Source organism: Orbicella franksi, chromosome 5 (assembly GCF_964199315.1).
Source record: "Orbicella franksi chromosome 5, jaOrbFran1.1, whole genome shotgun sequence".
In the NCBI taxonomy this organism is placed as follows: domain Eukaryota; kingdom Metazoa; phylum Cnidaria; class Anthozoa; order Scleractinia; family Merulinidae; genus Orbicella; species Orbicella franksi.
This window is the reverse complement of record NC_138149.1, coordinates 16,491,515-16,504,082: the sequence shown is the minus strand read 5'-3', so window position 1 is coordinate 16,504,082 and position 12,568 is coordinate 16,491,515. Positions and strand designations below refer to the sequence as shown.

At 39.6% G+C, this 12,568-nt stretch overlaps 1 protein-coding gene across 5 annotated transcripts in view; it reads left to right on the top strand.

Annotated features, from left to right (window-relative positions):
* The window catches only part of LOC145486405 (glutamate receptor 1-like), a 40,753-nt gene extending 30,026 nt beyond the window's left edge, over window positions 1–10,727 (top strand). For all 5 annotated transcript variants that reach the window (XM_081465057.1, XM_081465056.1, XM_081465058.1 and 2 more), the window contains 7 exons: window positions 145–354; window positions 697–972; window positions 1,302–1,618; window positions 2,212–2,382; window positions 6,998–7,179; window positions 8,522–8,661; window positions 9,183–10,727. In XM_081465057.1, the coding sequence (XP_081321183.1) occupies window positions 145–354; window positions 697–972; window positions 1,302–1,618; window positions 2,212–2,382; window positions 6,998–7,179; window positions 8,522–8,661; window positions 9,183–9,305 (1,419 nt within the window). In that variant the 3' untranslated portion in view covers window positions 9,306–10,727. The remainder of the gene's footprint in view (window positions 1–144; window positions 355–696; window positions 973–1,301; window positions 1,619–2,211; window positions 2,383–6,997; window positions 7,180–8,521; window positions 8,662–9,182) is intronic.
* Window positions 10,728–12,568: the final 1,841 nt, after the last annotated feature.

Sequence of the window (12,568 nt, the reverse complement as noted above, 5' to 3'; positions counted from 1 at the left end):
TGTGAAGTGTGTGGAAAGGCTGTTTTTTTTTTAAATTTTCTTGTTTCCTTTCCTCGGCGATTTCCAGGTACACGAGTGGAATCTACTTTGTAGACACATGTACAGAGCGATGCAATTTATTGAACGTTCCCTATCTCCTCACAGGCTCCACCATTCGTTATGTTGAAAAACGACGGTAACTCATCCCCGAATACAACTGAGGAATTTGAAGGCCTTAGCATCGATATTTTGGAGGAGATGAAGAAGAAATTGAAGTTCAATTACAGGATATATCTTGTTCCTGATGGAAAATTTGGAGTGAGAGACAGAAATACTTTACAGTGGAATGGTGTAGTGGAAGAGATAATTAGTCAGGTATTTTTACATTAAAAAAAAAAACAAACAAACCAAACTTCAGACTTCACAGTGTTTCTCCATCTCGATAATCTGTTTTTCGAAGACGATGTAATCTGTTTCATCTCTCACCCCTTCTGGGACCGTAACTGGAGACAGCATAACATCTTTTTCAGTTGTTTTGTCCTCATTGACAGTCTCAGAAGCGATTGCGAAACGAGACTTGCCCCAGGTTTCTTGTCCTTTCTAAAGGGAAGAAATGCTGTGGGGTACTAGTCCATGACGGTATACTCCCAGGATCCCAAGTTAAAAACTACGCATATTTCCTTTTTTGGTTCATTTTCCTTTTTTTACTTCTTGCAGACAGCTGACATGAGTATTGCACCAATGACTATTAGCTCTGATCGTCAAACAGTGTTGGATTTCACTCAGCCGTACATGACCTTTGGACTGGCCTTCATGATGCGTGTTCAGGAAGTGAAAGTGAACTATTTCAGATTCTTGTTACCATTCGGCCAGAATCTGTGGATAGCAATTTGTGTGCTGGTGATGGTTATGGGGTTTTTATTGTGGATCTGTAGTCTCTTTAGTCCGTGGGGATATTACGGAAGATGCCTTCAAGTTAAACCATCCAAACAGGTGAATGATGTGCAATTTATTTCAGACTTATCACTGCACGGATACGGCGAGTATTTTTGTGTCCAGTTCAAGATGGAAGAATACTAACCGTCTGTGTGATAGCAGATCCAAAATTACCCCAAATACCACAACTTTGCTTAAAAATTACTGTTTAGCCAATTAGTTTTATGCAGAAATCTTCTGTGAGACGACATGTCTACATCAGACTAAATGCAAAATGCTTTTCAACAGATGTAGGAAGTGGTCTAAATTGTCACTAGTTATTTACAAATTTTGTTGTGATAATCAGTAATTCGGAGGATAACGTTGCTTTCACTTGCTCACTCCAGCTTAAACCAGAAGTCATCAAGGAAGCTGAAACCCTGAGCTTAAGCAACTCTGTTTGGTCATCGTGGAAGGCGTATGTTCGACAGGGCGCCGAACATCCTAGGTCATGGTCCGGGAGAATGACGGTATCTGTTTTCTGGTTCGCTGTGATGATCATCAACGCCACATACACAGCCAATCTGGCCGCTCATCTCACTGTGTCCCGGATGCAAACACCCATTGAAACTATTTCTGACTTGGCGCGTCAAACTCGCATTGAGTACGGAACACTCAAAGATTCACAGCTCCAGACGTTTTTTAAAGAAACAGATGTTCCAAGGTAAAGGAATATTTTGAAATCGCTTGGTAAACCTTCCTCTTCTCTCGTAATAGACGGTTTCTGAATTTCATATGAGCATCCTCTGATAATGATGAGACAGACAACTCACCACGCACATTAAATTATTCATCCATGACGATATATTCGTTCTATTGAGCAGTTTGTGTCAAATCTAACCTTAATTCGCAAAACGTAGTCAGAGCATATGTAGTCAGAGAGAACAGCCATGTCCTTTCGCAATTGATAACAGAGGAATTGGCCTGTACATCTGTTGTTTTCTCAGTAACAGAAATGACCGTGTATGTCTACCTCGGTTTGACGGAAAGCAAAAAGATAGCCCGATGTCGCTTATTAACCAATAACTTCATTTGAAGATTCTATTGAGAAATTTCAAACGTTGAAGCTAGGAACGAGTTGGAATAACGAGAAGAACAAGACATTCGTTATTTATTGACACGCACGATCTACTGCGATTTAATTATTTTTATATTGTTTTCGAAGTCTAGTGTGCATAAAAGACGCAAGTATCGATGGCGTAAGACCCGTAATTTGTTAGCTTTTACTAAACGCTGTTGTGATTGGTTGGTTTTTAGTTACCTGGTAATGGGACAATTCATGGAGCAGCACAAGACATGGATGCCTGGTTACGAAGCTGCCATCAACAGAGCGATGGAGGGTGACTTTGCCTTTATCTCGGACCGGCCCATTTTGGATTATGTTTCACGGCAAAAGAAGTACTGTGGCAAAATGAAGGTCACTGGCGGGTAAGGAGCACTAACCTGTAAGCAGACTCATTAGCAGGCTGCCACCCAGTTTGGGATCTCCCTATAGAGCGCTATCACATGACGTCACGGCGGCCATGTTATTGTTCCAATACAATGGTATTTTTAGCGTTGGAAAATGAGCTCTTTCGTTTCGCAAAATTCAATACTGCCTCAGCACATAGCTTATTTGGAACTTCGGGCACAGTCGATAAGTGGCTTTGTTTATTAGAACTACATGGAGCTGTTTATACCAGCAAACGGCAGATTGGTGTCGATTCTGCATAATGTTTCTGACTCATTTTATAACAAGAACCAATTAAATTATAACATCGTCACACAATAGCACGGTCTTATTCTGTTGCCAGCAATGATAGTAGTTTTTTCGTTTTGATATTCCACGAAACCACTTCAAATTGATGTCCATTTCAAAATCCATTTAAATGAGAAGACAGTATTGAAGGTAAAGAGCGTTACCTAATTAAGGACTTGAAACAACCAGAAACATGAAAAACTGTATAAATTTTACAGGACGCCGTGAAATCTGTAGACTATGGGAAGTTTCCTCGTCCCATTAAAAAGACGTAAGTTTAACTCGTTGAACTATGCAAGGAGTCTGTTTCAAAACGAAAGAACCACTGTGTCGCCTCAAAGTTTAATCTAATTAATTTGCGGTTTAACTTGCTGCCATGGAGTCTTAGGAATATTTGATGAGTTTCCATAAAAGAAAACTTTAAAAAATCTGTGCTAAAAATTTCCGTTGAGAAGCGCCATTAAAGCAAGATATTAAAATGCCGCTGAAGAGACCAAAAAAAGAGACTTCCAAATATTTTTATAACACAGCCTTAGCGAAGCGCGCGTTCTGATTGGCTAATACGCTCGATCCATTTGCCCTGTTGCACGCTCACGTCAGTTTGTTTAATTGTACTTTTTCTCGGCAATTTTTTTTATCGATGTTGACACTTTTTAAAGCATAATTCCTTTTTTTTCTCCTAAAATATGGAAAGATTTAATCATTCTTCCGGATATGAGGAAGATTTTTCCTGTGAGCTACGAAATTTCGAGCTCAAGTGTTTTGACGGGTCTCCACCTCTAAGAGATTTGCTAATTTAAGCGAGAAGGAGTTGAATTAGCTGGTTGAACAAAGGTACTCGGCACTCGGAGACGGACCAAAAAAGCACCAACTGGTCTGTATCAACCTTTCGAGGTTAGTAATGCATAGCGGAATTTGAGAGAGAATTTTTCAGCGATTTGGCAACAATAAAATTCAGCACAAGCTTTAACAAACTTCTGTTATAAGTCTTGCTTACGAAATCCTTCTGTTCCAAAACCTTTTAAGATAATAGTTTTTTTGAGCTTTGATAAAAGAAGTTTTATCAAATATTGATGATGAATTATTTCCCTAGTTTCAGTTTTGCTCGATCGCTCGACGTATTCGATCGTGAATTGAACTCTTGAAATTGAAGAAACAGCCGCTCGAAGGAGCGACTGCATCGTGCACAAATATAAGCTTACAATTCTGACAATTTCCTTTAAGACTCAGTCTTCTCTTCATTTAAGCTTATTTTACCAAACAACGAAAGAAAGAAAGCCATTCATGTGTTCAAGTTCAGCCTTAGACGCGCAACTCTTCAATTTAAAACGAAATGGTAAGGAAAACGAAACCACAAACCTGCTATTGAATGAGAGCATCTCAAACAGCTCAAAGCCAAGGGTCTTTGTTCGCTTTCTTCTCCACTCTCGCTTTTAAGAAATATCTGGTTCCATATTGTTCTTTTCTTTTGCCGAAAAGGCCGTGAAGGACAGAGAGCTCAGCAACCAAAAGCAGTTGGTTTTCAATTCTTCGGAAAACTGATCCAGATTTAAGCTTGACTAACTGTTGGGAAAACATTTACCGAATGCAATTTTCGTTTGTTGTCAGCTTGATATTTAGGTTAACGAGCAGCTTGAAGTTTTTTGTTTGCCCCAGATCAAGAAAATGCAAACTATAAACTCGCTGTGATCCAAGAAAAATTTTGATGTGTCACTTTGTCATATTTTTGAATGAACATTTTCGCGCGGTGTATCGCGCTTTTGACTTCATGTTAGCCGGACGATATTCAATATATCTCAAAAGTCTCAATTTATAAAAGAAATGGTAATCCTGCAGTGTGCAGTTATCGAGTTATATATGCACTTGGGAGGTTTTGCTAAGTACTCAAGAAGCTAGAGTCGCACCAGGCTATCGCCTCGTGCGACTCTTACGCTTCTTTCGTGCTTAACAACCTCCCGCGTGCATATATAACTCGATAGTTGCACGCTGCACGCATACCATTTCTTAAATATTAAGTCTGGACATGCCGCAAACAGAAGTGTCAAGTTACCATTTGAAACTAACAAATAAAAATAACTCGTTACATTTACCTGCGACAAAAACAAACTTCAAAACTCCAGCAGTGTTCCCATTCATAACTAGCCGTCGGTAATTTCTTTGTTTTTGACGGAGATGAGTATCTCAGTATTGATTCCAAGAAACGTTTTGACGAGAAGCCAGTATTACTCCGTAAACAGCGCTAGACTTCCATTCACAAACTGAAAATTTTGCGCCAACATAAATAGTTTCGACTGAATTCTTTTTTCGTGAACTGCACGTAATGCAAATGATATCCATGAGAACTGACCTGGCGAATACCATCACGGATGAAAGCCCCCTCACCATCGCAAAAGTATATTTTGCACTAAAAAGAATCGTTCCTGTCCTAGAAATCACCGAGTTGTCGAGCGGTCATTTCGTTCGAAATGTCAAGTAATGCGAAAAGCAGAGCCTTGATGACATGTTTGTGTATACCAAAGACAATAATTCCTCGGTTGATCATCGAATTTTGAAATGTTTTGAAACCCATCTACAAAGTCCTGGGCTTAACCACAGTAAACGCAGCATCGGAAAGGTCGGAATAAGGCCAATAAAAGAATGCCTGTTTCTGTTTATTGAAAAACAAAGATGGCCGTTCTAAAATTAGGATGAAATCTTCACAAACATGATTCACCTTTACAAGCGGCAATTTGATTGGTTGTTTATAGCAGCCCCAATATGATTGGTGTGACATACATACATCTCTTACTCACTCACTCATTCATTGACCCGCTCATAACATACCCAAGACCCGTTGACTAAGAGGTATTTTAACTCAATAACTCAAAAATGTGACAAACGAAAAAGGTTAACCGGAAGATGTAACTGAAACTTAAATTCCTTGTTCAAGTCAAATGAATTGTAAGATGCTGTACATCTTAATTAAGGTCCTACTCTCTTAAAGATTTTTCAAACATCATAAATTTATGGCATGATAAAGAAAATATCTTAAAATAATATATTCTTTCTTAAACTTAGATTAAAGCGTCTTACATAGGATGAAAACGTCTTGCTTTGAAACATGTTCTCTATCTTAAATTAAGAGCCACTTTCCTTTTATATTAAGCAAGATTTTCTTAGTCTTAAATTAAGACAAAGGAAATTGTCATTTCGGAATGAAAGTCGTCTTGCCTAAAGATTGTCTTCACCTAAAAGGTCAAATGAACCAAAATTTAGACATTTTTTTCATTTGAGTTCAATGTGTTCAGTAAGTATAAAATAAACATATTCTGAAGTTTCAAACGAATTGGACGAAGCATTGCGGAGATACTGGAATGTTAAAATCACTGTTTTTTTTATCCTTCATAATCGTAAAGCGGTCGGGAAAATTGTGGGGTAATTGTCGGAAATAAAAGTTGTGACGTCTCTGTTGGTGAGCTCAAGAAATGCAGGAAATTTAAAACTGTTTTGCTTTCAACTTCACAGTGAACGTCAGAGGAAAACCACTCAAAATTAAAAGTTAGCACTTTCAAGTTTCCCCAGGACCCAAAACTTAAGAGAGAATGGCTTATAAAATGAAAAGAAAATGCTTCATGCCCTCGAAGCATTCGCGCGTTTGTGTAAAACACTTTACCGAAGATAGCTTTGAACAAAATCTTGAAGTAAGGAGTTTGTCGGGACCTCTTTCAAGCTTCGTCAATTTGTAGTTAAGAAAGACGCGGAACCGACGATTTTTAACTTCATTATGGAACGTTGCAAGCCGGCAACTGGACAAAAAACAACGAAAAACAAGCGAATAATGCCCGCCAAACAGCGGGCGAACTCCTCGGCCATTTCCCAAGTAAAATAAGGTTCGTATTTAGATCCAAAACCTTTCCCACGAAAGACTCACTGACGCAGAAACACAGCAATGTTCAAGACAACAATGACGTCACAAAGCAGAGTCTCAGTTCCATTCCTTCCGTTAAAGTGTACGGTCATTTTGGAAACGTTTTCGTGAAGCCATCGGCTGTCTTCGTACTTTTAACTTTTTTACTCCTTTTCACGGCTCAGAAAGAAAAATTTCCCCATAAGTTTCCTTTTACAGTTTTTTTTTAACATTTCGTCGCTATAAAATGGTTGAAGAAAAGATGTCTAAATTTTGGTTCATTTGACCTTTAAAAGACATGTGAATCGTGCCACGGCAAGAGGGTTAGCCGAGAAAAACTTTGTTATTGTTAAATACCGTAAATTCTTTGACAAAATCCCGTCCTTATTCCTAAAAGTAAATGCACTTCTTGTTTGCAGATTTGGAAACACCTATGGGTATGGCTTTGCTTTTGCTCGGGACTCTCCCTACACGCCCTTGTTCAAAATGGAGTTGTTTCGGCTTCAAAATGATTTTATAATCAGCAGTCTGACTCATAAGTGGACAGAGGAGAAAGTGAAATGTGAATTGATGGACAACTTTGAGGAACAGCAGGACAAAGGCAAGCCATGTTAGCACTTTTCAAATAAAACGAGTTTCTTTGCAAGACAAGGATAACTAGAAAGCAAACGTTGTTCAGAGAAATAAACAGTTCCGGAACAAGCCATCTTCGTTTTCAAAGGATAGCTGTAGTGATATTCGGTCGAGAAGTTAATTTACAATTGATGCTTAAGCCTGCGTTGAATACATAAACAATAGCCTCCATTGGGAGGAAAATATGCTCCAATATTTGTCCGCATATATTATCTATCGGAAAGTGAACGGTTTCCCGAGAGCGAAGCTCGAGGAAACTGTGAGCTTCGAGGAACAGATAGTGTTCGAGGACAAATATCAGAGCATAGCAGAGCAAATGGGGTCTATTGCCTTTATTATCCTTTTTTATCCTTTTGAAAATTGGATATTCCCCAGTTTTGGCTGTGGCATATTCAGTCACGTGACGGGTTTAGACCAATGGCGTGAGAATAAAATATTTCCTGAAATATAAGAGATGGTAAATGACAAACGAAGCGCGTGGCGCAGAGTTTCTTGTAATCATCTCCGTATCCAACAAGGGCGAATGGAATAATTGTTTTCTTGTGGTGTAAACGAAATGAGTGCTTTCCATTCAACGAAAAACTGTGGTTTGAATTTTTGGAAATTTCCAGTGACAAATGGAACAGCATTTTCCGGAATGTTCCGGAAAAGAGGACAGCCTCGCCAGGCATACCCGAATTTCCAAACTTTTTTAACGGGAATTTCCGCTGTATTAGAAATTTGTCGGAATTTCTGGTAGTTTTGGTTAAATGGCTTGCTTTTCGGAAATTCAAAAGTTTCCCGACTTTCTGGAAACTTTTCAGTACTTTCAGTCAATCAAGTTTATTACCATTTCGGTCAATACTCGCTTTCGGTCAACACTGTCTTTCTGTATCATTTGCCCTCATTTGGAAATTTTAGGAATTTTTTGTTGATTGGAAAACGCTCCACAATTTTGTTACTCAAAATCGATCAAACGCACTGAAGAATAAAACGACAAAACCCAAATGTAAGATAACAAACTCTACAGTGTTCAGCTTAATGTTATGCTGAAAATCTGTTTTCACGTTCGCTTTCAAATACTTCAGAAAATTAGCTTCGATTGCTTCACAGGAAAACGTTAAGAATGCCATATATGTAGCAAAGCTGCATGGTTAACACCGCTACCCTAATTCACTTTATATGTCACGCTTAATTCGTTAGAGGAGACTTCAACCGAAATCTTTGTAAAAGACTTTTCTAACTCGCCGTTGTTCTTCCGTTTAAAATGCTGTATGTGCTACTCATTTTCATGACGACATTAATCACGTGATATTGTCTTTCGATACCAGGTAATACCGTGCAAAAGATGTCGTTGCAAGGCATGCTGGGAGTATTTATCCTGTTGGTCATCAGCGTCGTGGTTGGTTTATTTATTTTGATCATCGAGTGGATCTACGCTTCAGCCAAGGATAGCAGAAAGCAAGTGAAAGTGAGTAGAACTGGCTTTGTCAGGCGTTTACGAGGCTCAAATGATATCCAGAGGGTTAAACGTCCGAGCATTGAGAGAAGCTTAGCAAATATTCACTATTTGAATCTTCCCAAGTGTTGATCCAGGAGTATAATCAAAGTGCCCTATGAGCAAACCACTGAATGTCCAAGTGAATGGTGATTGATATCAGCTAACCTTTGTGTAATATGGAATTACTCTTTTTCATAAAAAAAAAGTGATGTCGTGAAGAGGAAAAATTGCAATAAGCAATAATGAAAGCATTTTTTAGCTGAAAATAATGATTCTGATGGTAAGCTTTCACAAAAATGTTTGCTCTGGACTTCATACTCAGAGCAGAAAGGTTATTTAAAAACTGTTCACCAACGCAGTAATACAGTGTTGACAGATATAAGCAAACTTTTTCGCAACCCTTTCCTAGTCTCCTTTGCAGCATCCACGTCACCGTTGTGTGACGTACGCCCCAGAAAGTGAGATAATAAGCCTATTTGCCTCACTTATAGGGACGCCATACCTGTTGTCAAGCCTTCGGGTCCAGACTCCTGAGAACTCTTAAGGACATCTTCTGCTCCCAAAAGAAAATGCGGATGGAGGAAACACTCGAGTTAAAGAATTCTGACTATTGAGAACAGACACTGTACGTCTGATGACAAGCAACGACCGCCCTTTGTTTAAATTTTATTAATCAAGTAAGCAATAGCCGTTAGTGAAGTGACAGTAACAAGTTCAGTTTTGGACGTTAAAAGGAGCTCTATGCCAAGCGTTTTTGATTTGCTGTAGGGTGAGTTTTTGATTTAGGAGTTTTATAGTTCATATTATTTTATAGCTCATAGAATAGTTATAACATAATCCAGGGTATCCCCAGTTTTAGCAGGTGAGAAGTCTAAAAGTTTAATTTTTTGCACACAACGTATTTGTTTTCCTGTTAGGAAGCTTTCTGAAGCTTTGTTTCATTGTTATAGCGGAGCTCCGGCGGCCCGAAGGGCCGCCAAGCGGAGCACCATAACTATAGGAACAGAACCACATGTAGAAATAGAAACCCATGCATGGATCCCATGGATCCCATGCATGGATCGCGAGCGCGTGCGCCCAACGACGACGACGACGTCGCGAAACATGGCGGCCATTCTCCAGCTAATACCAAGTGTTGGTTTACAACGTCTTTGATATTTGACATCCATGTCATAGTCAATTGACACCTGCCAGAACAAGGTATCCGCTGACCAGTATCACGTGACCATATCGTGGGCTCAGGTTTAGAGCTCATCGAGGCCATGTGTTTTTTAAAGTTGAGCACTGACCAAGTATTTATTTTCGATTGGATCGCGGGCTCATATCAGGTTAATTTGTTGTAATCAGGGCCGGGTTGTTCGGGAATTGGGTTAACGCTAACCCAGGATTAAAAGTTAACCGAAGTTTAAATTGATCTTCTATACAAGTGTTTTTCACTGCTTAAGGTTCAGGGCTCCTGGTGTAGTTTGAGATTATTCAGAATCAAAACATAAGCCCAAAAATATAAACAGAAAACCTCACCGCAAAGTTACAGAAGTCAAATCAAAATTCTCGCTTATCCTGGGTTAGCTTAATCGGGATTTGAACAAAGCGGCCCAGGAGCTCCGCTTTTAGGCCTGGCGAAATAGGCGTGGCTGTAATTACCATATTATCACATTAATATGAAGAACAAAACAACAAAGGAATCTCGTTTGCATTTCGTGATCAGCGCAGGTCACTATTTCTACCCATACCAGCTGTCAGTCTTGAGGCTTTGATGCGACAACGTCAGCGGAAATAGCTGTATATATGAGACGCGATATATGAGTCTCAGGATCCAGACTATGTAGAAGTTGTAGTATAAGAGATATTTATTATAACATTAAACTGTAGCGAAATAACAGAGATTAAAGAACGCTTAAATCAGTAGCTAAGGTAAAAGGTAGTTTGCACCTGCTTAAAAATAGCCATAGTAAAGGTAAGAGTTAGTCACATCTTCCTTGTTGTAAATGTCCAATAAGTGTTGATATTGCGATAGGAAATGATGATGATGATGATGATGATGATGATGATGATGATGATGAAATGTCGTGTTGGAACTTTAGTTTACGCTCGTGTCATTCAATTGCTTTGTTAGAAAAATGTGTGGAAGCTAAACACGCCAAAAATCCTTCATGGATGCAATATAGCAAAACCTAGGTAGTGATAGTCGAACGGCTTGCTTCCACCTCTCCTTTGAGTTAACACGGCAAGTGAAGTTGTATTTTATACCTACGACACCGATAGCAACTTAGAGTCAGTCGCAAGAAAGCCTTCATTGTCTTCAAGGCTTCTTACATGGTACTGTATATGTATATTGCTACCTTCAAAAAGCTTATAGAAGATTGTTCTAAAACTGAATCACTAAGCTAAATAAATATAGTACACCCTCAAAAAAATCATCCTACTTTGTGTCGGTTTCCGCTTTTCTATTCTTCATTTTATATGGGAAGCCGATTAGATCAACGTGATTGATCCAACGTACACCAACAGGATCATCGTTCCGGTTACCTGCTTAAACATCTTTTAGTCTTTTTTGAATCACTAAGGAGTACTCACTTTTCATCCTGGTGGTCGCTTGACCAGTATTTTTGTAAGAAGTACGTTGAAGAAAGAATGTTAGACGCCGCAAGTTAAAAAAAAAACGTTGAAAGGAAGCACTTTTGCAGTTCTTCAGACAGACGGAAGAAATCTCAGTTAGAACTAAGCAAAGTGATTGTAGGCAAGACGGCAAGATTAGTGCTTGTGATTAGGAAACCGAGTGAAAAGAATATTCTTCGGGAATAGTATTTCCACAATCTCTTTAAAAGCTCATAACTATTCAATAACCACCAAAAGGTGTTCCATTTTTCCGCCTTTTGATGCGGTTGATTCTCCAATTCAACCCACATGCTTTCCCCTGTGTGTTCCGAGCGCTTTCTCCTACATTCTCTCCTTGTCCTGTGCGCTTAATTTTACGTACTTTTTTATCGCCGTGGCCTAGACTCCGGATTCAGTGGTCTGGGTTCGACCCCTGGCCAGAGTTATTGTGTTGTATTCTTGGGGCAAGACACTTACTGCCACAGAGCTTCTAACCACAGGCAAATTTATTTCCGGGGTAACCTTTCTCTGCATGTGTGAGTTCTCCCTCAACCGCGAAATGACAAGTAATCTCGTGAATTCGTTTGTTTCAGTGTGCGTTCAAAGCGTTCTTCTTGCGTTCCCTGGTCTGTTCCTTCGTACCTTTCCAACTCCGAACGTTGTGTCGATCGTTTGTTGTGAAGTTTTTGTCTGTGCGTTCTATCCAACCTCATTCCCAGGGAAAAGATCTGAAAACGAAGTTGGCGTTCCCTCGTGAGATCCCCTTTCCGTACAGTTCCCTCGTACCCTACAGTCTCCGTACATTCCGTCTTTCAATCTCGTCCCCAGGCTCTCTCCTACCTCCCTTGTCGTCGAGAGGCAGGGCGGGCAAAGGAAAGAGAGCCTGGGGACGAGGTTGTCCGTCTTTCTTCCTTTTATATATCAAATGTTGCTAAAAGAATAACCTAACCTCAAGTCCCTAACACTAAAACCTACTCTAGGTCCAGCACACAAACCCGTGGAGTTCTCTGTGCGTTTTTTGTTCGTTTTCGGATTCGATACCCAGTGGGTTCCCCTGTGCGACTTCTTAATTTCGTAACTGTGTAAACAACCAACAAATAGGTCATATTCCTATTCCCGGTATTGGACTGGAACTAGCTTGCAATTGAGGCTAATGCATGGAGTCTTCACGGATGTGAATAGCATTTATCCCTTTTAATATTCCCCCGCACCAGCTTCCACTGCAAGCCAGTCCAATACCGAGAAAACGAATGTGGTCTACTGTGTTCCCTCAACAAAC